Source organism: Epinephelus fuscoguttatus, linkage group LG2 (genome assembly GCF_011397635.1).
Source record: "Epinephelus fuscoguttatus linkage group LG2, E.fuscoguttatus.final_Chr_v1".
NCBI classification, from domain to species: Eukaryota; Metazoa; Chordata; class Actinopteri; order Perciformes; family Serranidae; genus Epinephelus; species Epinephelus fuscoguttatus.
The window spans coordinates 11316594-11343114 of NC_064753.1; the positions used below are offsets into that span (position 1 = coordinate 11316594).

At 39.8% G+C, this 26521-nt stretch overlaps 1 protein-coding gene across 3 annotated transcripts in view; it reads right to left on the minus strand.

The window, feature by feature from the left end:
• Positions 1 to 1026: 1026 nt before the first annotated feature.
• The window catches only part of phkb (phosphorylase kinase, beta), a 145227-nt gene continuing 119732 nt past the window's right edge, over positions 1027 to 26521 (minus strand). For 2 of the 3 annotated variants that reach the window (XM_049592822.1, XM_049592806.1), the window contains 14 exons: positions 26114 to 26218; positions 23299 to 23381; positions 22500 to 22590; positions 17676 to 17734; positions 17146 to 17308; positions 14909 to 14990; positions 14505 to 14562; positions 14008 to 14098; positions 8606 to 8811; positions 7717 to 7851; positions 7238 to 7367; positions 5018 to 5125; positions 4535 to 4675; positions 1027 to 4256 (listed from right to left, as the gene is read on the minus strand). In XM_049592822.1, coding sequence (XP_049448779.1) covers positions 4119 to 4256; positions 4535 to 4675; positions 5018 to 5125; positions 7238 to 7367; positions 7717 to 7851; positions 8606 to 8811; positions 14008 to 14098; positions 14505 to 14562; positions 14909 to 14990; positions 17146 to 17308; positions 17676 to 17734; positions 22500 to 22590; positions 23299 to 23381; positions 26114 to 26218 — 1590 coding nt within the window. In that variant the 3' untranslated portion in view covers positions 1027 to 4118. Of the gene's footprint in view, positions 4257 to 4534; positions 4676 to 5017; positions 5126 to 7237; positions 7368 to 7716; positions 7852 to 8605; positions 8812 to 10013; positions 10105 to 14007; positions 14099 to 14504; positions 14563 to 14908; positions 14991 to 17145; positions 17309 to 17675; positions 17735 to 22499; positions 22591 to 23298; positions 23382 to 26113; positions 26219 to 26521 lie in introns of all 3 variants that reach the window. The other variant, XM_049592814.1, reaches the window with a different exon arrangement.

The following is a 26521-nucleotide window of genomic DNA, read 5'->3' on the forward strand; positions in this document are numbered from 1 at the left end:
TGCAACTTGAAGCAGAGGTGGGACCTGACCTGTTTTCTGAGTTGATTTATGTATGCTACATGAAAATGTATCATTGTTTGAGGATTCATTGCTTTGCATCTGTGTAAGATAACTGCTGATGTTTTGTGCAGCAGCAGTCACCACATATTTGAAACATATATTGCATATTTAAAATACATCAATAGTTAATTCTGAGGAAGTAATGTAGAAATAATATAGTGTAAATTGATCTGGATATTCACATTATCACACAGGTCATAGATATGAATCCACATCATTTGCCTTTCCATGCATTTTTACTTTCTGGAAACAAAAAAAAAAAAAAATATGAAAAGATTTTTGATTTAAAAAAACAAAAACAAAACCCAGATGATATATATTTCATTTCTTGAACTCTGCTGCATCCTAGTGGACTGATGAGGCATAAACTCCTGTAGTGCAGGATACAAATGTCAGCAGTACAATTATGTTACACCAAGGCAAATATCACCCATCTGAGTTTCCATTAAAGGGCATCTTTTTATGTGATTTAGTATTGCTGTTTTCATAAACATGGGCAATGGGTCATGAAGAGATTTAAAAAATAATCATCAGCCTTTCAGCGTTCACACTGACAGTCCACCACAAGAAGTACCATCCCAACCCAATTAGCGGGTATTGAGAGTGGGTTATAAAACTCTCAGTGACACTGCCTCAGTACTGATATACAGACCCCATGCAATGCTGTATGTTCATTATGGAAGACACTTCATACTCATGTAAGGTCCACGTGACTATCCTTAAAAATGTAAATAGCTCAGACTAAGATAGGCATTTAATATAGACGTCATATAGACATTCACAACTTAAAGGTCACATTGTATTTAGGAGCAAAGTCTCAAGTCTGGAAAATGGTGTAGTAAAGGTTACTTCCAGAGACTGTTGTAAAAAACAGTCAGCTTACAAACAGAGTGAAAATTGAGAAGATGATTACAAATAAAAGTACTGCCGCTGAACAAATGAAGAGTAAGATTTATTTCTATTGACTGGTTGATTAACTGATTTATTTAAATTTAAAGACAAAAGGACAATATACAAAAAATAGGCAAACAAAAGCAGCACATACAGATACAGTACATATGAAGAACATAAACTGGGAGTAAAAACAAAGTCATGACAGTTACTTTTCCCACTGGACAAAGGGAACTTCCCCCAAAGCCTGTATTTCTGCCCTACACCTTAATGAAGGGTGCTTCATTCAGTTGTGATGACAACTACAAAGTGTAACACTCCATGACAGAGGGTGGGAGTAGGGTGGGTCCAGTGTGGAGAAAGGCCCACTGTGAATCAAGCTTCAAATAATGTGACTAATACCATCTTTTTGTGGTGCTCTCGTCGAAAACATCACCAGGGCCACTTTCTCGAGAGCTGAAGAAGATATTGAAGAATAGTAGAAATAGTAATCTACCCATTAGAGTGATATCTGTTTCTAGAGTTTCCTTTTAAGGTTCCTTAGTGGTTAAAGGAAGATGTCTTTTCTCTATAATAACATTAAAACATGTTCCGTTATCTTACACTTATGGTGTTTAGCGGAGTAGGAAATATTGTACAAAGTAAATTATAAAATAGATATGAAAAAAAGAAAAGACCAGAACCTTTTTGAGATCCCTCACTTGATAACAAAAGAAACTAATTTCTTTTCGATTCTTCTTGGTGAAGCAGTGATTTATTTAACAAGACAGGCAAGATCTCCTCTCACCAGCATGCAAGTTGATTTGAATATATTGAGTGTGAGGCAGAGCTCATTTATCTTCTCCTCTGGCTCTCGCTCGCCCACCTTTCTCTGCCAGTCAGTTAGTCAGTGTTGCAGACAGCACACACAGCGTCAGTGGCAAGATGCAGATTGATAAGGGGTTCGGGCAATATAAGTGGGTGTAACTAGTAGGATCCGATACAATGCCAAAACGCAGCGCTCAGGGCTGTAGCAGTCACGCTCCATTTCTGTTGCAGTTTTAGCCAAGGAACAAGAAATTTTTGAGTCACGCAAAGCAATTACATGTCGGTATTTCATATTCACATAACTGTGGAAGAAGAGGGGAGATGTTCCAGGGGCAGCTGCATAATGCAAACCTGCACTTATTTACACATTCAGATACAGTTAAAAAGGGTGATAGTAAAGTGACACACAGGAAATGTTTATAGTTTCCATGATAACTTTATTCTTTGAAACTACAGTTTGAGTTAAAAATACTTCTTTTGAACAACAACGGTAAACAACACACACACGCGCACACACACACACACACACACACACACACACAGTGACAAGGTTGGGAGGATTCATCACAGTGATGATATTCAGAGGCACCCTTTAAAATAAGTCAAAGTGAATCTTTTATCATTTCTACCTAAGGATGACAGCAGTCTTTACTGTTACCCACATTCAACAAAACAGAATTTTCTAAAGGGTCTTAAGTCCCAGAACTTCAGATGAGCAGTAGTCATTGTCATGCAGAGCCCAACTGCTCAAACAGGCCTCTCAGAAACTATTTTGTAGCCTACAACATTCAGAGAAACCATCCCATTGCATATGGCAAACAGCCCCTATTGTCATGCGGCAGACTGTGCATGCATAAAGGTAAGAGGGCACAGCATTCCACTAAAAGAAACTGAACATAGTACAACAAACACCAAACTTTAGCTGAATATACTGTGTGATTCACTATAAAATCTTAAATTTATAAACCTTCTAAAGCCAAAGACCCACTGATAGTTTAGATGATGATGATAACCACATCAGGAAGCAATTTGATGACAATTAATACATGACATAATGGCAGACTTAATGTGATTATGAGCTGCATTTTCAAGGCCCCTGGGAGCCAAATAGATCAATTTAACAACCACACCTCTCATGATACAACATGACCTTGTACTGACTGACTGCAGTGTAACAGCTACAGGTTATTGCTGGTGAGGTAAAGCTTACATCTGAGCTCATGGTTCCTGTATCAGGGTTCACAGTGGCATCATTCTTACATCTGAAAGCCAGAATACAAACACATTTATATTGGATTTTTGAAGGGAAACACAAAAATTAAAGAAATAGTTCTTTTTTAAAATAAGCTGATTTGCTTTATTACAGAGAATTAGATATGAAGATTTAAACCAGTTTCATGTCTGTATGATGAAAATTAAGCTACAGCCAACAGCCTGCTAGCCTAGCTTAGCATACCTTTAACTTTTGGACATAGCTAGGCTAGCTTTTTCCCCATTTTCAGTTTTTATGCTCAGCTAAGCTAAGCTAACCCAAAACAATTACCACTTGTGTAATTTCTCCTTCAATACGTTTTTATTTTAATGACAATACGTATTATTGGAGACAGGGCAAAAGAACACAAGTTTGGTGGCTAGGTGCCATTCTGACATAGCTAACCACCTACGGTGATTAACACTATTAAAATCTTGCCTGAATACACAGAGTAGAATACAAGAGTGAACTCTGGTGACAAAAAGATGTAGACAAGTTAAGGAAGGTTCTAGGTGCTAGTAAGTTTAGCACAGCTGGTGGCTGTATAGGATATTAACCCTTTGAGCAAAGTGCAGATATGCTAATCTACAACATCCAGATAAAGAATAACAAAACAGTTAGCCAGTTAGGGCACAGTATGTGGCAACATTAGCTAGTTATGTGGCATTTCACATGACTAGCTACCAATGTTAATAAATAACTAGAGCAATTCAAGGTAACTCTATTAAAATCTCACACAGCACAGTTGGGATACTGAACAAAAATGTGTGGCGGTAAAAGAAACAAGGCCCTGGTGATACTGTGAGTATTTCCCATAAATATCAACATTTCTGTTTTATATGAAACATGACTGGTGGATGTATTTTAACGCCTGAAGCAAACTGCAAACATGCTAATCTATTCCAACTGAGGCTTCTGCTCACAGCTTCTATTGCTGTAGAGACAAAAGTCCAGGAAAACTGTAGCCTGCAGGAGTGGGCAGAGTGCTGCCGAAGAGAGGATTGGAGAGGTTAGAGGTTATCTTCTGAATATATGTGATGGATACTCAGTAGACCATTTGATGACTACACTGCAGCAGGCTGGGATGAGAGGTCGAAGCGTTGTAAATCTAGCTAACGGAACAGGGGTCGTCCTTGCAGGGCTTGACATCCCCCTGCAGCAACAGGATCATAACGGCCTTGGTCAGGTAGCTGGAGGTGCCTCTCTTTCCCACTGGTGGTGTGTTGTAAAATGCGTCCATGTCATCCTGGCAGGCACAAGAATTTCAAGACTTAACAAAAAAGTGCTCATAAAAGTTTAGAATGATATGCTATATGTGAAAAAAACGAGATCCTAGCAGGATTATATTTCAAACATTCATTAAAAAACTTGGAAAGTCACAGACTGTTTCTATCAGGCTTTTTAGCACATCAATTTAGACAGGTGATGAGATAATTTTGTGGCTGACACTCCGGTCACATTCATATAAGAACATGTTATAATACCAGTTAATATCAGTTACGGCCTAGAGGAAAGGCACTCTACCTGTTTCTCCATGCCTTCAAAGCGGCTGCGATCCTTCTGGAAATCATTAAAGGCTTCCTTCACCAGATGGTCCAGATCCATCTTGTCGCCGAACTCAAGCTCCGGGTTTCTCTCCAGCACTATGGACACCACCATCAGCAACTAGTCACACACAGGAGATAGGACGAGGCTGTCAGAAACTAAAAACACAGCATCCTCTTTTAAAAAGAGTAAACAACACTAAAATGTTATCACAAGGAATATCAAAATCAGTCCCTAAACAAAATGGATATTCAGTAAAGAACTGGAGTCCCTAAATTCCCTCGCTGCTTGACTGTGGACAAGCTGCAGTGCTGAGACAAAGTATGATATCGATTCCAGAATAAAGAGAGCAAAGTCAATGTCATGTTGAGTACAAATCCATACACATTTAATTTGTTAGTTTCATTTATTCTGACTTTGTTATATCTGTGCACTCTGGTTGTGTGGGCGCTCGGTGGTTACCTCTACTATAATTTGTCGGTACTCAGGCAGGACAATGTTCGTCAGCGTTTCCTCCACTAGCAGGGAGAAATTCATCTCATACATGGTCATGTCAGACAGTGTCGGTTGCTGCGGAGAGACAGTAAAATAAAAAAAAAGTGGTTGATGTGAGCATGAGCAGGCATGTCAGCTGCTGGATGCTGTAATTGATGATCATTGTGTATATCCTGTGTGTTTGTGACCACTACAAAATGATCACAGGGCTGTTATAATTATTCTTTTCAATTATTTTGTCCTGATTAAAATGTCACACTGAATCATCTTACTCCATCACTGTGAGCACAGAAGAGGCAGAGGGTTGTGGGATCTCCCTCCTCCTGTGCACTAACAACCTGTCCATCATGGTGCCGACAGTAGGTGAAAAAACAAGTCAATCACTGTGCTGTTAACTAAAGACTCTCCCTTCCAAAACAGATTATGGGAGATGTAGAGAAAGTAAATATAAGTTGTGAAAGCTTAGAGTGGAACTGGATCTAGTCCCCGAGTGTTTGGCAACTCAAACTTGCCAATACATTAACAAACTGTGCTTTGAGGCAACAAAATACCAGTGATGTGAGTGTAACTTTTTGTATAGCTGTCAACTGCCAACTGTCTTTCTACCATGGCTATAAAAGGAGCAATTCTAACTTTGAAATGAAATTCTAACTTTGATATTGATTAACTGTCGATGTATTTGAAAAATTAAAGTAAACATTAGTCTTTATAAGCCATCATTCAATGTAGTGTCAACAGGATTTTTGGTGAATAGGTATACAAACTCAACCTGTAGGCCTGCATGACACCAAACACAGACAGTGCTTAAGACGCTCTACTCACATCATCTATTTTGCTGTGTATCGGTGGAGTTCTGCACTGAACAACCAGCCAATAAGCATTCACAGCAAACATTTTGACTTGTCATGGTAGGAAAGAACAGGTGTTAGTAATGACATTAACAGTGTATACACTGATTTTAAGTGTCCGAAATTTACTGTTACACCCATAGAGCAAATTTTTGAGTGTCTGTTAAACAAGGTGTGGTGAATGAATGAGCGATTTCAAACACTGTGCCAGTAAACTATGACAAGGTGACAGTGAGACAGCATGCATAATACGGGGACCCTGAAACCGAAGCAGCTAAATGGTTTTCTGTCATCATTAATCTTCCTTATTTAGAGTTGTGATTTTCCTACTGTGGAATGTCAAAATACCTTCCACGAAAAAGGCCAATCAGACAAGTGAAACACTGTTAATGACATCACTGACTGTTGAGTCTCTTAATGAATAATAACAGTGATGATGAAAAGTGATTGAAAATAGCAATTTTGCTGAATGCCTTTAATTAGACCAACAGAGTAAAAGATCCACTTATACTACTCACAGACAAACAAAATACATTTTCACGATCAATGGAGACACCTTGAAATTGATTAGGTACTTTGTATTATAACAAAAATCAATCAGTGTTCATCAGCACAGGTTCCATTGTGTGGTCGATGGTCCCCTTTTGGCAAAAAATGCCTTTAAGAATCTCTTACATTATCACTAATTTGGCGTATGACTTGCTTATATAAGCATTAATTAGCCTGATAAGGTTGGGTTGTTTTTAGCGAATACAAGCTATTACAATTTGGTTGTAGTGTTAGAGTCTAACGTTAGCATACTAGTATGACGTTGCTGACGTCAGTGCTCTGGGACTACTCATTAAGCATTATTAACGTTACCATTTTGCCAATGATTTACCACATAAATTTAGCTCTTCAGCCAAAGTGCCAATTCACTTAATGTTAACGTTAGCCCCGATGGTTCAATCCTCTTAATGCCAAGATAAGAATGGGCCAGGCTAATACTGTCATAACTCCAACATAATTAAACAATCTGTGTTTGCCATCTTTTTTTCACCCCTGATTGTGGCCAAATTTTAAATGTATTGATTATTATTCTTCGGAAAAATTATTTGGGGCAGACACTATCACAAGTATTTGAACCAATAAATGTGAACAACACTCCTTTGAGCAATACAATTTGTTAAGTATTCTTAAAAACAGCATAAAGATCTGTGCCTGTAAGCCTTGGATGTGCCTGTTACAGAATAAATGGTCTCTGTAACCTGTAGCTGTTTGTATAGCAGCACAGCGTCCCCTTCAAACAGCAGTGGTCATTGAGTATTTATCCTACAGCAGAGCCAGGGGAGGCAGGTACCTGTGGGAGGTGAGCCCCAGCCACCGTAAAGCCGTTGGGGGTCCTCTCCAGGATCTGCCACACACGATCATAAAAGCCCAGAGGGGTTCTGTTCAGAGAGCCATCGATCTGACGCCTGTTCAGCCAAGACCTGAGGCGAAAACAAGGGTGAAACTGTTGAACCACGTTTCAGAGACTGGGGAAATATAATGATGATAGCCGATGTGCTAGAGGAAATTGTCTATGAGTCAGTGTGTATTAGATTAGATGAGATAAGATAAAAATGTAATAATTCCCACAGGGAAATTGGGTTGCGGCAGCAGCAGATTAAACGATATGGATGTAGACAAGACAGAGGATGAAATAATTAAAACTAAAAAGATTATACAAGCGAATGTGTTAAGATAACGACACTGCGTCTTCAAAGGCAGATCTGTGAGCAGACAGGGAGAAGAAAACACAGGTAATGTTCTCTATAGTGTGAATGCGTCTTTGAGTACCTGCCGGTGTGTTGTGGCTGCAGGACGTCCAGCAGGAGCTGCTTGATGTCGCTGGGGGAGAGCTGGTAGATGTCCTGGGGTGGCATGTCTCCCGCCCTGATCTTCAGCTCGTGTTTCATGGCCTGGACAATCCATCTGGAAATTCACAGTATACGACCATAGAATTGAATTGACTTATACGTGTGAGTAACAGTGGACATTTGCAGTTAGTTAACTGTGAAGGGAGAACTTTCATTTATGTTACACTTGGCTGAACTTTCAATGCCTTTTGTATTTTGTGGACAAAGCGTTTCACTCTTTGACCCTCCAAATTTTTTTTTCCTTGCCTCTGAGGGCTTCTGTAAAAAAGTCAAAAACAGACAGATAAAAATAGCTAACTTGTTTGTCTAAGCTGATAGAACAGAATTTTAAAATGGCACACTGTACCTAACCTCACAACACTTCTTCCAACATTGAGTTTTGATTTTCTTGACAGTATTTTCGGACCAAACTTGTCTGGAGAAATTTGTTCAAGCCCAGGTGCTTTTATTCAATAAGTGTAGAGCACACCTATAAATTGAGTCTCAGTCCACTTCTGAGAAAACTGCCATGTGGTTTATTTGGAGTGTAAAAAAGAACTTCAGAAAAACAACCTGTGATGTACGGACACAGACACTGGAAAGCTCTGAGTTACTGATGTTTTGATTGGCTAACATAAACTGAAAGAAATCTGCAGCCTAAACTGATGCCAATATTCCTTGAATTTTTCATATTTCCTTGAGTGGTCTGAAAACTACAGTAGGTGAATTACAGCAAAGAGTACATTCTGCACGAGGCCATCTTGATCGACTGAATGTACAAGAGTTGTTAGGGCCCCACTGCAGCCACCCTGAACCCAAATTTGTCCTACCCGACTCTGATCTTCAGCATGCCGCTGAACAGCTCTGGGTTGTTGGAGATAATCCATCCGATATGGATGACCAGCTCCTGCTGAAGAACAGCCTCCCGTTCCCCACCGTGAGGGGAGCACTTGCTGTAGATGATGCCCTGGATCACCCCTGGCGACAATGGGTTGGAGATCACCTCCTCCTCTTGCCCGAATAGGCCGAGAGTCACCTGGCAATCACAGGCATTAGCAAATACAGGGAAAAGGTGCATACACCAAACCTTTATAGATTTAGAAAGCTCGTTGCTGTGCAGAGGGATTGCTGTGCCTAGTATATCTAAGCTTTTGGGAGCATGTGTGCCTTTACAGGTTCATTTGTGTGAAAAAGTGTTCATGTGTAGACTGGCATGTGCACACAGTACTTCCTCCCAGGTGCAATTCCTACAAGTATCTTTGTTCCATCACTCTAAAATTGGCCTCCTCTCCCAGAGTCACATAAAAGTGAGAAGGGAAAAAAAAAATTACAGATCTCAAGATTACTCTTTTGTATTTCGTGTCTTCTGAAAGCCATCTCATGAAAATTACACCTAACCAATCTCTCTGATGGGAGGACACATTTTTATCCTTGCCTTCAGCTGATGAAACACAGTACTTTGAAGATGTATCATTCATCTTTACATCTGAACTGATTCTAACTGAGCAAAGAACAACCTGGAGCTGGAAATGACCGAGGGGGAAATACATTGTTGAATTTTAATATTGATGAGAAATATAATCAAAACTGGAGTCAGAATTGACTTAAATGGGGTGCTGCCTCTTATTTCTTCCAACTGGGCTGCTATTGTAAGCACAGGAACACAGCCGTCTCAAATCTTAAGTCAGCTTTTCCAATCATGTCGAGAGGAGCATTCCCTCCGGTAAGCAATCTATATGCAGATTCACACCTTGAGCTACTTCAGCATAATGAAATGCCTAAAACTGTTCAGAGGGGTAAAAATGAGGCGAGATAACTGACACTCTTGAGAGGAGGCTAATCTCTGAGTAACACTTGACAGGAAATGATGCACCGAACCTCATTCAGCACGAGGGAGCGGCATCAGACAAATTCCCGGGTCACATTTTATCAATTGGCACATGGGAGTGTGTCTAGACACGTGGACACGGTGCATATTAGAATTGTACGCTGGTCACACTGGCAGCCTTGTTACAACTACAGCTTAGATACACGCACAACGGAAGTGAGCTGTGATGAGGAATATGAGCATGCAAGTAATTCCCATAGGATGACAGTATGAGAAGCTTATAACCATATATTTACAATTTAATTTCTTTTAATCAGTGAACATTAAAATCATTGTCCCGACATGCCATTGTCCCAACATAACCCCCAATTATTTACTACTGTGGCCCTGTGGTCTGTGTGTCCACTTACCTGCTTGCCATGCACTAAAACACTAGTAATACTTGGGGCAAGGCTGTCCACTAGCTTAGTTAAGAGACTGGCAGCAAGGCGGACAACAGACCTAGTGGGCGAAAAGACACAAGAACATTCTTGACATCATGACAGATAACATCTAACAGCTAGGACTTTAGCAAACTACATCTTTTTGGTCATTTTTACTAAAAGGCTAAGGATCCAATTTCCTTTTTTTACTGCAGCTTCAGTCATATTATGTACTGAACAAAAATGTGAATGCAACACCTTTGTTTTTGCTTCCATTTTTCACAGGTTTAAGTCAAAGATCTAAGACCTTTTTCATGCACTCAATAGATAGACATTTGGATATAAATCTGTGTCAGTGAACACTTCTTCTTTTCCAAGATAATGCATCCACCTGACAGGCGTGACATATCAAAATGCTGATTAAACTGCATCATGATATGCCACGCCTGTCAGGTGGATGCATTATCTTGGAAAAGAAGAAGTGTTCACGATAATGCATCCACCTGACAGGCGTGGCATATCAAGATGCTGATTAAACTGCATCATTAATACACAAGTGTGCCCTGGGCTGAACACTGGCCAATCTAATATATGTGAGGGACCTCCAGAGCTGTTGCCCATTATCTGAATGTTCATGTTGCTTCCATAAGATGTCTTTAAGTCGTTTTCATTAATTTGGCAGTACATCCAACCAGCCTTACAACAGCAAACCACATGTAGCCACACCAGCTCTGAACCTCCACATCCATGTCTTCACCTGCAAGATTGTCTGAGATCAGCCATAAACAGCTGATGAAGGGTCTTAACCTGACTGCAGTTCTTCACTGTAACCGACTTGGTTACGTGTGGTTGCGATGGTTGGATGTACTGCCAAATTCAGGGAAACAACATTAGAGATGTCTTATAGTAGTCAAATGACTACTATGAGTTCACTGGTGGACATTCCTGCAGTCAGCATGCTAATGACATGCTCCCTCAGAACTTGTGACATCTGTGACATTGTGTCATGTGATCAAACTGCACATTTTAGAGTGGTCTTTTATTGTGACCATCCCAGAGCACACATGTGGAGTGATCATGCTGTTTAATCAGCTTCTTGATATGCCACATGCTAGTTGGATGGATTATCTGGAAAAGAAGAGGCGTTCACCAACACGGATTTTTACCAATTTGCAACTAAAATTTGAGAGAAATTTATCTACTGAGTGCTAAAAAAAGTCTTAAACTTAAACCTGTGAAAAATGGGAGCAAAAACGTCTTGCATTTACATTTTTGTCCAGTGTACTTTATGTGATGTCCAACTTGTAATCAAATTAAATTAATTGCCCTATTGAATATGGAATATGTGGAGAGAGTGCAGGGGCCAAACAAGGCACGGTGACTCAAACATTTGATCGGCAATATTAGAAAAACATACAAATTTCACAAGATGAAAAGGCAAGAATTTCTTCCATGGCATGATTGCCAGTTGCTTCCTTTTCTTATTATAGCACTTTAACGCCCCCAAATTTACAAACTATCCAACATCAGAGTGAATATGAAAACAGCTCCCACCAATAATTCCAACAATTTTTGAATCAAACCAAAACGAAGATTTCAACACTGTGAGAAATAGCAAAATAAATGTGCGTGCCCCAGTCCTAGGTTGTGAATTTGAGTTGGTTATCAAATGAAAAATACAAAGTTGGCTTCCCAGAAAATATTTTAATGTTCACTAATTTCCCAGTTCATAATTCACACGAGTCACTACAGCCTTCAGACTGCCTCCTCTGGCCTGCAGGAATCCTATGAGGGAAAAGCAACACATAAACACACATCATCTTCACATGGTAGCTCACAGACAGGGTTGCTACAGATACACACACACAGTGTTGAAGCCATCCTCACAAATGCAGTGAACAAATTAAACTATTTCATTAATGGGGTCATGAATACAATCAGCTGAAACACAACCTCCTCTTATTATATGCTATCATATTCAACTCATGTGTATGTGTTTCTGTGAGTGTGTGTGGAGTTATTCAGTGCTTAAACCTGCGGAAATTCGAAAGCACATCTTGAGCACGATGAATAAAAAGGTAACAAAGCCTTAATGTTTAGAAGGCATGATGTGGTGTCAATCCACTGATGCTTTGTTGGGGAACCTATTTCAAGCTTCGCTTCCCGGCCCGTGTTAGGTAAATGAGAAAGTAAATTGAACTGAGTATTGATGCTATTTCCCAGCAAGTTGGAAACCAGCCTCCAGGCTTTTTTCTACTATATGGCATAATACAATTTCTCTATGCTAGAATACTATTAATTAATAAAACAGCATATAATAAAAGTTGTCATGTCAGCGTAGGGAGCTCAGAGTAGGGCCGTAGCGCCTTCCCATCGAGAGGAGCCAGTTGAGGTGGTATTTGATCAGGATGCCTCCTGGGCACCTCCCGTTGGAGGTTTTCGGAGCACATCTACCTGGTAGGTGGCCTGGGGGTAGACCCAGAACACGCTGGAGGGACTATATACCTCAGCTGGCCTGGGAATACCTCGGGATCCCCCAGGAGGAGCTGGAAAATGTTGCTGGGGAGAGGGACGTCTGGAGCGCCTTGCCCATCCCGCTGCCCCCTGCGACCCAGCCCCAGATGAGCGGAAGATAACTGCTTGATGTATGGATGGATGCATGCATGGATGGATGCTTTGGATAAATGCATCACTTAAATAATGTCATATAATGTAATGTAACCTGGCACAAATTCAAATCAAACCATGGAAACAGAAATCACTGTATATTAATGAGGAGCTCACACGAGAAGTTACGACAACCATCTACAGCTGTTGGTGAATTCTAGATGAGTCAGGCCAGCAGTATACCACAAACCAAATAAAATCTGGTGTGTTTGGTGATGGCAATTTTGGGGCAGTCTCTGGTTAAAAACAAGCACTTTCAGTGGATGTAAATTGACGGTGCTCAATTGCCCGCAGGGTACACTGCAGTCAGTTTAGGCAGTGCTGGCTGCAGTGGTCTCGCTCAATATTGAACCAACTTCAAAAATTGTTTTTCCCATTTTTCACTTTGACACAAAATATGGGGAAAAAGTGATCCTGGATAGAAATACTGAAGTTACCTTTTAAGATGAAAAAGGTGACAGTCTTAAAGCATGGTCTAAATGGTTTACTAAATCATTTGAATCTATAGTGTTTCAGTTTGCCTCCACAGACATACACTTGCTCTTATATTACTTCGTTATGATGAATTTGTGAGTGGTGTCAACTATCAAGCTGCTCTGTTCAGCATGGATGCCCTTGGTGAAACAGACCTTGAGTAACAAAAGCCAAATTCTATTTCATTTGGAGTATACAGCCGGCCTTACTGCAGCGAGTGATGCTCTAGTAGGACATGAGAGCTGAAACAAGGGTCCAACCTCCGTGATGGTTAATGGAGGCAAAGCAAACAAGCTCCTGTAGACATCTGAGCCAGTGTGCCTGCTAGCTTGGCCAAACTCATGACTGTGTGAGTGCTAGCCTACGTTACGTTTTAGATTTTTAGCTGGTTAACGTTTTAGCAAGATGCTAAGCCTACTACTGCATTATGGCATCTGTTACCAGGGTGACAACTGGTTGATTATATATCACTGCGAGAGGTTAAATTTACCTTTTAAAGGGATTAGCATTTGTTTAGTACAAAAATAACCCAAATGATACTTTTCTTCTGAAGGTATCCGTATGATTTTTTAAAAAGGTACACATTATTATTATTAATTTATTTCCTTTTATTTAGCCCTTTCAGGAAATGCAGGCTATATACATAGCTTATGTCTCTATTTCCAAATCGTGACTATAGAGAACTGTCTTTTAAAAAGCCCTGTTGTTTGGCTGGTTATGATTAGGAATCACAGAATAGGACTGGCTGACCCTCACACAGCTCTCAAGCTAGACAGCTAGCTAGCCAGCTAACTGGGAGTCAACATGCAGAGTCTTCAGTCCATCTCTGCCTGAACATTACCTGTTTCCCATGCACCAGCATTGTGGTGATGTGAGGAGCTATAGAGCTGGCGAACTTCTTGATAATGGCAGCAGCTTGGCGTACTGCCAGCCTACAGTTCAGCCAAATTAAATAACAATTATTTTAAAGTGTCAACATGAGTGTGACGACAAGCTTGGACACAACAGGTGTGGAGACAGGTCATTTGGTTAAGTGGACGCAATAAAAAACATGGGGCAATACATCTCATACAGTTTTCCAACACAAATTCCCAACCCATTTAAATCCACACTAAATCACCCATTAAAAAAATTTAGAGAGAATCACTGGTCCTGGATGCATTATTAGAGTTTATGGTTTCAGATATGGACAGTTTTGGTAATCGTCTTTATAGTTGGACTCCATAAGGACTGGACTAATGACAGTATACCCTCAACAACGGTAGTAACAGACTGGAAGGCTGCAAACAGTGAATGAACTTTAAAGTATTTGTGTTTGTGTGTGTGAATATATCAGACCAAAGCTTTCTGCTGCCAGCTCTTCTGTAGATTCTCTCCAGCTCATCCATCATGTTCTCTGGAATCACAAATATGTTTGTGTTCAGACATTAAAAACACATCCTAAAGATATATACAGTCATCCAAATTCATCCTCTATCCACTTTTAATTAGAAATGCCAAATTAAGCAGTTACTACACATTCAACAGCATCCTAATGACATGTACTTGATTACATGACTGATGAATTCAGTAAAGGGTTTTACTGGAACAGAAAGGACAGATTATGATTCCAGCATGATCACATTTCCTTTATATTTAACGAGGAAACTGAATATCTGCTGCTCTGTTTCAGTTAAACCTGTGACTAAAGAACTAGTCACAAGTGTGTATGTGTGTGCGTGCGTGAGTGTGTGCATGCTTACCATCTTTCACAAGGAAGTCTGGTCCTTCTCTCCTAAGAAGGATGCAGGCAAGCTGAGCCTGACTGGCCAAGCAGTCAGAGTCCTGAGCAATGACACACATATACACACACACACTCACAAACGGGAAGATGAGCTTGGTTATGCATACAAACACATTAGCCTTTAACAATTAGGCAATTATCTTTATTGCACACTCTATACACAGCTGCAATATTATCTGCTCACACTAAGCACTAACAAGCCAGATTGAAACTATTATTGTTGGACCATTTTCTGCAATCCTGCAATTGTGGTAATAATAGATGTGTTTTTAAAGTACAGCCTCTTTTAAATGTGATAACAGCATTATTGTGTCTAGAATATGAAAAAGAAAGCATCTTTCAGCTTGTCAAAGGACGACTGGGATAACATTTTTGACTGCTTGAAATCACATTAAGTAGTGACTGTGTTTGGTAGCTTTGATATGGCTGCTAACATGCTTAAATCAATTAAAAACAGACTTGAGTGACAAAGAAAATATGGGATGTGTGTTACAAAAAAATTAAAAGTCTGTTTCATGCGATAGATCACTGGAAGCACAATACAATCTGACTTTCACTCTGACTTTTACCTGACTTCCTCGTACACCCCTTTTCAACCAAATCAGCTCTTGTTCTTGAACGCAACTTTGGTGCTATCTAGCAGAGCAACTGGCAAATCCACCAGTTTTGAGCAGAACCATTGTAATCAAGGACTTGTCATCAACGAAGGGCACTGCACAATGCACAACAGAAGTAAATAGTAGTAGCAAGATGGCGGACCACATTGATTACCTACAAGGTTTTGTTCTGTTAATGCAGATATTTGATATAAGGAGACGTAGAAAACTATTCTCCATCCTCTCTTTCTAACCTGAGGAATACTACACATCCATGGTTGTCATCTGATTCACACTTCAGGTCAGAAGAAAACCTGCTATTTTCTCTTTGGTTCCAGCTGGGAACTGAATTTTGGGTATGTGAACCAATTTATTTTTGGTCAAAATGCTCCAAACCTTTCCAAATTAGATGCTGTTACTGGAACAGCACCTGTTCCATGTTGGTAGGAAAGGTGAAATAGAGCCAACAAATCAGAATTGCAGAGGGCGTGGGTTGAGATTTGGAATTTTTTTAAAAACACAACCGAACATGAAAGCTTAAAATATGCAGGCACAGAGCCAGATTGAAGAGCTGTTAATTGTGAGTAGACCTGGACTGGTGGTACCCAAAAACCTGGCCTTGAGACAGCATGTTTGAACATATTTATAAGATGCTAGAAAGAAACGGGATAGTTGACCAAATGAGCCTCGGCAAGAGTGAGGTATGTCAATGAGTTAACAAGAGGGGACACTGAGAGCACATGGGGTAGCTTTCACACAAATAATGAGGCAGACCTTTTGCAATTCTCTGAGGAGGAGGCAGGTGGACTACATGGAAGTAAATTTGAGGGTTGTTTACCTCAGCTGAAAAGAAACATGGGGTTGTGTTGATTCATAAGAATACGTTTTAAATAATATAAAGGTATTTAATATTTAACTGTCACATTTAAATGGTTTAAAAAGGTATAAGTAAAACGTGACTGAAGTTTAGATTTTTCTGTTCTTATGGAAGGACCGCTACATGTACATGTTTGACTGTGAGCATTGACTGTGAGCAGAATTTTTTAGGCTGCAGTCCCACCACAGCTTACTCCCACTGTTTACCTGGAGCTGGCTGCAGACAGTCAAGTGTCTCCTCTAATAAACACTGAGTTGCCAGATGCGTCTTTTCACCTGCCACTCTGGCTAGTGCAGTGACATAATTAATCACCAGCTTACCCATGCAAACACTACTAACTATGTATTTATGGCAATGAATTATACGTGCAGTGCCAAGCCTAGGGAAGTGCTCAAGATTTGCACATGCATGTCTTTCTTACTGCTTCTGCCAGGTTTAATTAAGGAAGTGGCGTGTAATATGATAGCAATTAGTGAAATACTGCTAAATACTGCAACAGTTACACATTGAAATTTTTTTGGTTGTTGTTGGAGCCTTTGCGTCTTTAATGTATGTGATCAATGGTTCCGATCAGTATAGTAGCTTCATACAATGATAACAGAATATTAGTTCTGTTTGGAATGAAACCTTTTTTTTTTCCTTTTCTAATTTATTCCTTTTATTTACATTTTAATGGCAGTAATATATTTGTCGGCCCTTTCCCTCTAAAGTCGATCAACTCACATGGAACTTCTGGATGATCTCGTGGGTGGGCTTCTGCAACCACTCCTCCACATTGATCTCCGGCTGCTGCTCCAGGTCTGAGGCGTTGGGTGTGCTCGTCTGTCTCTTCACCTTGGAGTGCTTAGGCAGCTCCAGCTCCTCAAAGCTCTTAAACTCTGGGATCCTACGCACATGTGCACACAATATTTGTATGTAGACAGCAGATCTGTATGCAGCTGTTGAACTGCTTTTTTCTCATGTGAAGCATTTTTACAATTGAAGCAAAGAATAAAACAATGCTGGCATCATTCCTCTGACATTTTGTTCGTGACACTAAACTGATTCATTGATCCTGAAAACCTTTAAAATCAAGTCTGTATGTCTTTATGTTAAAATTATCAGATTTTATACAAATCAGATCAGCAACACGGATGAGTTGTTCAGTTTGTCCACTACATCATTGCAATCCTTGAAGGGCCTTTGGAAATATGCTGCCAGCAAAACAATCTGACCTCTGACATATCGAGCATAAAGAAAGAGGAAGCTCTTACTCTGCCTCGTTGACACGCAGGAAGTCAAGCTGCTCCACCACGGCTCCAGATATCAGGGTCTGAAAGGTTGGTGAAAAAATGGACCCACTTAATGATTTGCAAATTGATAATCATATCTACAGTATATACACAATATTCTACAGTAACAGTGGAAAACACGCGAAGAAATGTACCAGGAAATCACACTCTAAAGGCACATTCTGGAGCACAAAAATACAGAAGGTGAGGAAACACAGCTCTATAAGTCCCTGAGAGGAGGTTTGTCGGAGGAGTCAGTATACAAAACAACTGTTTGAATAACAAAGAACACATGGAGTAAGTAGTACGGTGTGAACTCAGTTCACTGTTTCAAATTTTACAAATGTGTACGGGAGCAGTAACAAGTGAGTGTCTAACAGGGTAAAAGTAAAAGTTTTATTGCTGAGTGTTTTAAAAGCACAGCAGAGTGGGAGCAAAGAGCGCAGTTCAAAACGACTTGCTCCTGTGGTCTAAATGTGATATTAGCCATTCCAACTGAAGTCAACTCCAAAACAAAAATAAGAGGCGTAGGAGAGGAGCAATCCTGCTCCCCATAACAATGAGGTGATGAAGAGGAGAAGTGTTTCAAAGCTGGAGGAGTTAGCTGTGAAGTGAATAGCAAATAGGCAAGGGGAAGGAAGAACTTTAGAGCAAAAAAAAAAAAAAAAAGGATCATATGAGGAAGTCTCTGCTGAACACCACAGACAGAGTGGGAGAGAAGTTAGGGTTGGAAAACCTGTCATAAGTTTGACAAAGCAGTTGGTTAAAGTTACCAGTGTGAAAATATTTCTAGTTCTACCTTGGCCTCGTTTAATTGTATTTATTTATTTGCTCGCCTGTGTTCAAAACCCTGCAACTTAAATTTATACAGTCTGCTATGAATGAAGAATTATCTGCTGTAAACTGTTTATGGATTATTTTAAATTCATGCATACTGCTGGGAATATTCCAAAGAGCTGACACTGACATTTAGAGTCCTAAAACCCAGAAACGAATTGGCATTTTTGCACTCCCGGTTCCCTTGTCTTGAAGTCAATAGGTTTCACACAAGCTTAAGAGTCTTTTACATTTTATTTGACAACATAAAATACGTAAGTAAAAACCCCATTCGTGCTCATAATTTCACTTCCCAGCTGATAAAAAGACCAGGAGTTGCTGGATAAAACACATCAGGTAAGATAACGTACATTTGTGCTTGGAACATAGCTGAGTTACCTAGAAGGCTCAGTGGGGGATAAGAAAAGGAGAGGACTTTGCCTCTTTATTATCACCAGCTAATGCAGGGGTGTCAAACATACAGCCCGAGGGCCAGAACTGGCCCGCCAAAGGGTCCAAATCGGCCCACTGGATGACCTTGGACACCTAATAGTGATGCACTTGTGAAGGCTAGGAGGAAAAATGCACATGTAATTACAGTGAGTAGAAGACTGACTGAATGTGGAACAAATACTGTTGAAATTGCATTTATTCCTCTGACAACATCACCGGCTGTTTTGTAAATGGATTAGCATTTTTAAAATGTACTTCTTTAAACAAAAAAAGGGAAAAATTTGGTGTTTGTTATTCATAAGGTATTATGCAACGGTTTTACAGGTCCTGCCCACCTGGGATCAAACTGGACTGTATGTGTCCCGTAAACCAAAATGAGTTTGACACCCCTTCTTTAAGGCCTCATTTCCACTTACGTACGTAACTGGTGTCCGTAGATCTATAAATATATGGATGATGCCTCTAGTGTCCAACGCAAGGAAGTGCATTTCTTTACGGAAAGAGAGAAACCTGATAGAAACTCATTTTGTATATTATTCTAGTATAATATTCACTTGAAACATTACCGGGACAAAAACAAGACCTGCCAGATATATATGTTTTGTGAAATATTTGATTAAAAAGACATATGAATAATATAATAATAATATGTCATAATGACAATCTGACTGTATATAACTTATAACCATATTTTAGCAGAATAACCTTACTCACAATGTGTTAAAACTAGATAAACAAGTTCTTTTTAATCATCATACAAATTCACATAACAATCAGCACAGGCAACTGAATTGAAGGAAATAGCCGCTTAGCCAGTTAGCAGCCTTTTAATTAAGCTAGTACACTGTCATATGGTCTCTCCGAAATCCACCACAAAAGTTCAATATTTTTAACGTACTTGAGGCAAATTCCATACCGAAATATTACAGAGCAGAGGAATTTTGCAGGCACATCAGATATCACAGAGATTCCCATAGGAATGAATGGACTTCGAGTTGACTCATCTCTGTACATGTACGTAAGTGGATACAAGTTGTAAGTGGATATCAGGGTCTTGTTAGCAAACATTTGCTTATTTGCTCATCTGGCAGATACAGAGAAACATTCATTTTAGTCTTGTTTGTATCCATATGATAAATGTTAGTCTAATATTCACTCTGTTTTTGAATCTATTTTTGGTCTCCACCAACTCCTGGGTGAAATACTTTTAGCTACTAAACGCTCTACTGCATTCACCAGCTAGTCACTCACTTTGTGTCTCTGCCTTTTGGTGCTGAGTAGGTTATTCATTTCTAGAGCTTTCTGCTGAAAACAGCTGCTTACTGCTGCTGGAAAGGAGGTGGATGGTCAGGTGATAATTATTGCAGATTTAAAGAGATCTGGTGTTATGTTTTTACGGTCCTTCCACAGGCTTGGAGAGCAATGATCCTGATGCAGCTAAATGAAGCTACAACAGAGCAACAGCTTAACTTAGTTAACAGTAATGCGTTCGTAATATATCAAATAAGATCCATTATACATAACATACATTTTTCTTTCATGTGTTTGTGGTTCCTCGTCTTTAGATGTGATTCATCATTGATTTACAGTTGCCCATTCTTCCTACCCTGCACTCCTTCCCAGCAATACTGCTGAACCGTAGGCTGGTATTATTGCGTCTGTGACACGCTAGGTTTCACTCATGACCTTATGCTACAAATACAATATCACCCAGTAATGCAAATGGATTCAGGTTCGTCTGCAGTCCTCTAGGCTGGCTGGAGGACACATTGGCGGGATAAACCTTTAATCCATTAATTCAATATTTAATTTGTTTTTGTCACCTAAAGTCATTCCAATGTATTATGTACAAGCTACAAAAAGCTTCGACCCAATAGTTTCCATCTGCTTTTTTAAACTGTCCAGGCTCAATTCAGTTTCGCCTTTCCCCAGCTCACCAAAACAGTTAGCCTCCTAAATGGAATCTGACAGACCAAGGTCAAAACACAGATAAACATTGGTACTGCTATTGAAATAAGAAGGGACCTCAGATTAAGGGCTGGGATGCTTTTTCCCGAAGAATGACCTGAAGCCTTGCGACAAATTTATTGAAACACTATATTAAGCCATTATTTATTTCAGAGATGACAGTAATATCTGTCGTAACTGAGCCAGCAGGAGAGAGCAGGTGGCATATTTTCCCCTGACAGCTGCCTTTGCGAAAACCCCACAATATGCAAGCAATCAAAAGTGTAGTAATAGTGATGGCAACATTGATTCTGTTCCTCCCAGTTAAATGTATAACTGAACCCTGCTTTCTAAATCATAGAAGAAAGATACCGGCAGTGGATATGAAATATACATCAAAGATGATGACATAAAAGCAGAAACGAGTGTCTGCGAGTAATTCTGATGGCCAAATGTACAATATATAAAATATTTTTTTCAGATGTACCGGTGGAAATGAAGTGTTTAAGGATTCATTGAGTTGGTAAAGGTGACATGACAATATTTGTGCCTCCTCATTAAATCTGTTTCTCCAGAGCCGGTATTTTCAGCTGTTGGGCTACTACTGAAGTAAACAAACAATTCCCTGCTCATCACTATCAAGCAGCTAAGGTATGTTTACTATCTTGAATAAAATCAAAACATGTTGTCAAGAGATCGGTGTAACTTATTTCATGTGTACTTGGTAATATTTATGACTATGGCTCTTTTTGCTGATAGAAAAAAAATGGCTTGGATTTAGTTTTACAGTGCTAGGACTGCCTATGATGTTCAGTCCCATATTATTTCTGTCTTAAAAGTTATGCAGCATTATTTGCCATACCTAGTATTTTGATAACTTTTCTCGCAATTTGTTAAATAAATTTAAAAGAGATTTCGAACAAGGCATTATTTAACATCAACAGAAAGTAGGGCTGGGTATCGCCACTGATTTCCGATTCGATTCGATTTCCGATATCGATTTAACTGGAGATTTTTTAGTTACAGTACCAATTTTTGCCAGTATGTGAAAGAGATTCTCGGGAGACACTGCAGCATGATAATAAATTACACCCAAATGTAAAAAAGTAAGCTAACAGTTACAGATAAAAGAGACGGTAACGTCGGAGCTTTTCAATACCATGGTCATTTTTAACTTTTAACTGGCGAGATTAACGGTGTTAAAACTTCACACATCCATGGGAAAAAGCACATATCAAAAGATCGATCTTGGATTTTACGAATCAATATCGGGTCATTGCAGCGAAAATCGATTTGAATCGCATAAATGGATTATTTTAACCCAGCCCTAACATAAAGTATGTTTATTTTAATGCTCAATTCACTTTGATTTTTTGGATCTTATTGGCCACACTAATATTTAAAACAATATGCTGTTATTGAGAACATTTCTTGTTGAGTCACTTTTTAATATTTGACTAAATATTGATTGTTAACACGTCCAAAAATCCATTCAAAAAAAATCCTGAAATTTGCATCCCTAAAATAAAGAACGGTTAAAGGACCAAATGAAAGAATCAAAAAAAGAATGTTTCAGCTGGATTCACAAACCTGAAGTCTGTCGACATGAACTTTGACCCCTCCAAGGTTGCCTTTCTTGAACGAGGCCAGCATGTCCAGGACTGGGTTGAAGCGGCTCCCCCTAGTGAGACAGAGGTTAGAATGACTTTACTTTTCTTTTGCTGCAGTGAGCAGTAGAGAGAAACTGTCCCAATCTCAGTTTGCATTAACATTATATTCCAAACAGATCATATTTCCTATCACCAGTATGAAACATCACAGCTCAAATTTTTCTCAATGAATTGGCACATTTCACCCAGACCCTCGCTGCTTTATTCAGTCTGCTGTTGCCTTCTATACAGGTCATCATTCTGATCAATAGCAAACTAATGACTATTGAGTTGTTTCTCTGAGAGCCCATTGACGCTGCAATGTGCCTGTTTAAGCGTTTGTAGCACATTTAACATATGGCTTTCCGGATAATAGTCAATAGTGCTGTAATCAGCCCACCAGCCAGGCTATAGTGATACAAATGATAAAACATTATCACCCAATCAGCAGGCAAATACAGTTGCACCTTGCTGCTATTAAGATAAATAGTACACATAGGAGGGAAGAGAGGTAGAGAGGGAGGGAGAGAGAAATGCTGGATTTGAAAAAATGAACTAAACTGCGTTGGGACTGTCAAGAAATTGTGCTGCGAGCTTGAGCCAATATCAGACAGAAACAGAGAGATAGAGGGTGATGTATGAGGAGAGAGGAGGAGGAAGAATGCTGTGAGAAAGCTATCAGGAGGACAGGAAGACAGGGAAAAAAAGATAAAAGAGCTATTATTGAGTGTGTATATTACTTGATGTTATCCTCGCGGATGAGAACCAGGAAGAGAGGACGTCCCTGCATCTTCCAGCACTGTTTGATGAACTGCAGGGCGTTCTGCACACACAGACACACACAGACACTGTGTCAGACTGGCATGGGTGGTGCCGCTTCAATGGTTTTAGCTTCCAGTGTTTCTGAGCAGAAACTGAATCAGCGCCAAGTCTAACCCCCTCATCTGTCAAACTGATCAAAGTTTGAACTGTAAAGTTTTTGATTATGGAGATTTATTTATGTTGAAAATATAAACTAAACTGACATTTAATGGCGTTACATTTGGAATACAAATACTGCTTATAAACAAATACTTGATTTTTATCCTGGCATCATTCAAAATCCAGTATTTTGAATTTTGAATGTGTTTAAATCAATTCTGTGTTTTGTTTCTTTTTTCCCCTCCATATTGTATTACCTTTGCGGCAGCAGTGTCAGTTCTCCACAGGGATCAATAATAAGCACACTATATGTAGTACATAGGTGATGTGATCCAACATAGTCTGAAAATAAGGCACTGGCTCATTCATTATAACTATTCATAGCTTAGTTGTTATGTATTTTCTTTGTACATGTTACCACTAAGCCACATCATGAAAAGGGCACAGTGTTTCGTATCACTGTTACGCTGACGACACGCAGCGGTATCTCCATTTCTGACCTGGTGGCCCTGATGCTCTAAAATGCCTGCTTGACTAAGTGACATCAAGCATTGGATAGCTAATAACTCTTAAAAATAAACTAGAGAATAAGATAGAATTTCAATTTTGAGATATCCCGTTGCTGCTAAAATGAAGCTTGCGACCTATAGGACCACTCCCTGGTGATGTCAAACCCCACGGTAAAAATCTTGGCATTTTCTTTGACCCGATCTTAAATTTGATAAACAAATGCTGTTGTCAAGTCGTCTTTCTACCTTCCTAAAGTTTTAAGCAAGATTATGTTTTCTTTTAGAGATTTGGAGAAAACAATGCATGTGTTATTTCTTCACACCTGGACTATAGCACGCACGATATTTCAGAGTCAGTCAGAGTCTGTCACGCCTTAAGCTGGTGCAAAATGCAGCTGCACATCTGCTAACAAAATCTAAAACATTGTGCCATATTACTCAATTTTGACATAATTGAACTGGTTACCAGTGAAATTTAATGTTGACTACAAGGTTTTTAAAGCTTTGATTGGGCTAGATCCAGCATATCTCAGTGATCTTTTCGTCCCCACGGTCCTCCTACAACGCTGAGGTCATCTGATAAGCTGCTGCTTTCTATCCCAGATAATCGTTTAAGGTGTAAAGGTGACTGTACTTTTTCTGTGGCCAGGTCCAAGTTTTGGACCTGCCACCATCCAGGTGTTCGATCAGTCCCCACCACCGTATGTTTTAAGTCCAGGTTTTGTTTGGCTTTCTATGTACGTAGTATGTTAAATAAAATTTTAGGTATGTCAGTATGTGTTTGTGTCTTTGCCCTATTTGCAACACATTCTCACTCTGACCTCGTCACATATCGCTGCTTGATTGTGGACTTACCACATCCACATATGATGTGCAAGGTAGTCTGTTATGTGTGGATCTGTTGTTGATGTTCTGGGACGCCCTGTCAACTTAAGCCTGTTACATAAATTGTGTCTTTTCAAAATACACTTCCACTTTCACAGGAAATGTACAGTTTGCATACAGTCTCTTGAAATAAGCGTACACTGGGAATTTAAGTTTTTTTCCTCCAACAACTAGTGCAGGTGGTTACAGCTAGCCAACGCATGCATGTGGTTAGGTTTAGGCAACAAAAGCACGTGGTCAGAGTTTAACAAAAAATCGCAGGGTGCTGCTAGACATTCATATGGGAAGTGTCCTGCTGCGTTTCCCCGACGCCATCAAGCAGTGTTACACACTGACAGCGTCTGGCCATGTATCATGCTGACGTGAAAGGACAGCTTTTTTCATCTGTGTCTGATGCAGAAGCCACTGCCCAAACACCGGTATTTGACAACTCTGGAATTAGACGGGGTTGTCATTTGTCAGTTTTCTGTACTTTTTCATTTTTATTGTGCAAAGCCAAAGTCAAATGCTGGCTGTTTTTAGAGTGTACTAAATAAATAAACTGACTTGACCTCATGATATAACTACAAATGGTCCCTGGAAGGAATGAACTGGGAGGATCGGGATAGTATGGCATGCAGTTTAGACCTCTAGGTCATAAGGATGCTCAACAGCTAAAGGTTTGTTTCCAGAACCTCTTCATAAGTTTTTTTAATGTAAAAACAACCCCTATTAACCAACTGGAAGCTGTTCCACTATTGCATGATATCTATTAGTGACAAACTCAATCATCAATCAGTAAATTTAGATTTTGAACTGGACAAGTGCTCAAAGGAACCTCCAGGCACCTGTACTGCCCCTTTTTATTGAATGTACTGAGGGTAAATTTGATGTAATTCTTATATGTGTAGGGAAGAACAGGACATTTTCCTGCTCAAACAAGCTGCAAGAGGAGGCAAAACTGTTCATGAATGGGGTGATGCAGAGTACAATAAGTGGTCTAATTCATTGGAAAGCTACTGGTTGAGAGCTTAGATTTCTGCCATCAGGCAGGCTATGACTCTATGTGCCGTTTCTGTCGGGACATATGCAATCAAACCAAATGATGTGATGTCCTGTCTTGTCCAAAAACATTAGGCTGCAGTTCTTTAGACCAAAAAACGGAAAATATCTCAGTTATTTAAGGTCTTCCAGCACATAATCAGTGGTTAGCTGTGGAGTCATGGCAACAGTAAGCTCAGTAAGTGTGCCCCCGACTTACCTTAATGTCATCAATCAGCAGCATAACATCTTGGGACAGGTAAAAGTCACTTAGATCAAATACTATTGGGTAGCACACCACCGTCTTCCCCAGGATACGATAAATCTGGAAGGAGATGAACACACACACTACTGCATTAGAAGACGGACGACAAGTAGCGACGTATACATTATTCTGGGCGGCGTATAAAACAAGCCATCAATCCCAAGATAGAGGGGACACACAGAAGCTACACAACCACACACTGATAACACACACATACAGCACAAAACTGGTACAAAGCCCCCCCCTCTTTCACACATACAAATTGTCACAGGAGCACATACACACACACACACACACACACACACACACACACACACACGCACACACACCCATACAAACTCACTGATGATGATAACGCCCTCT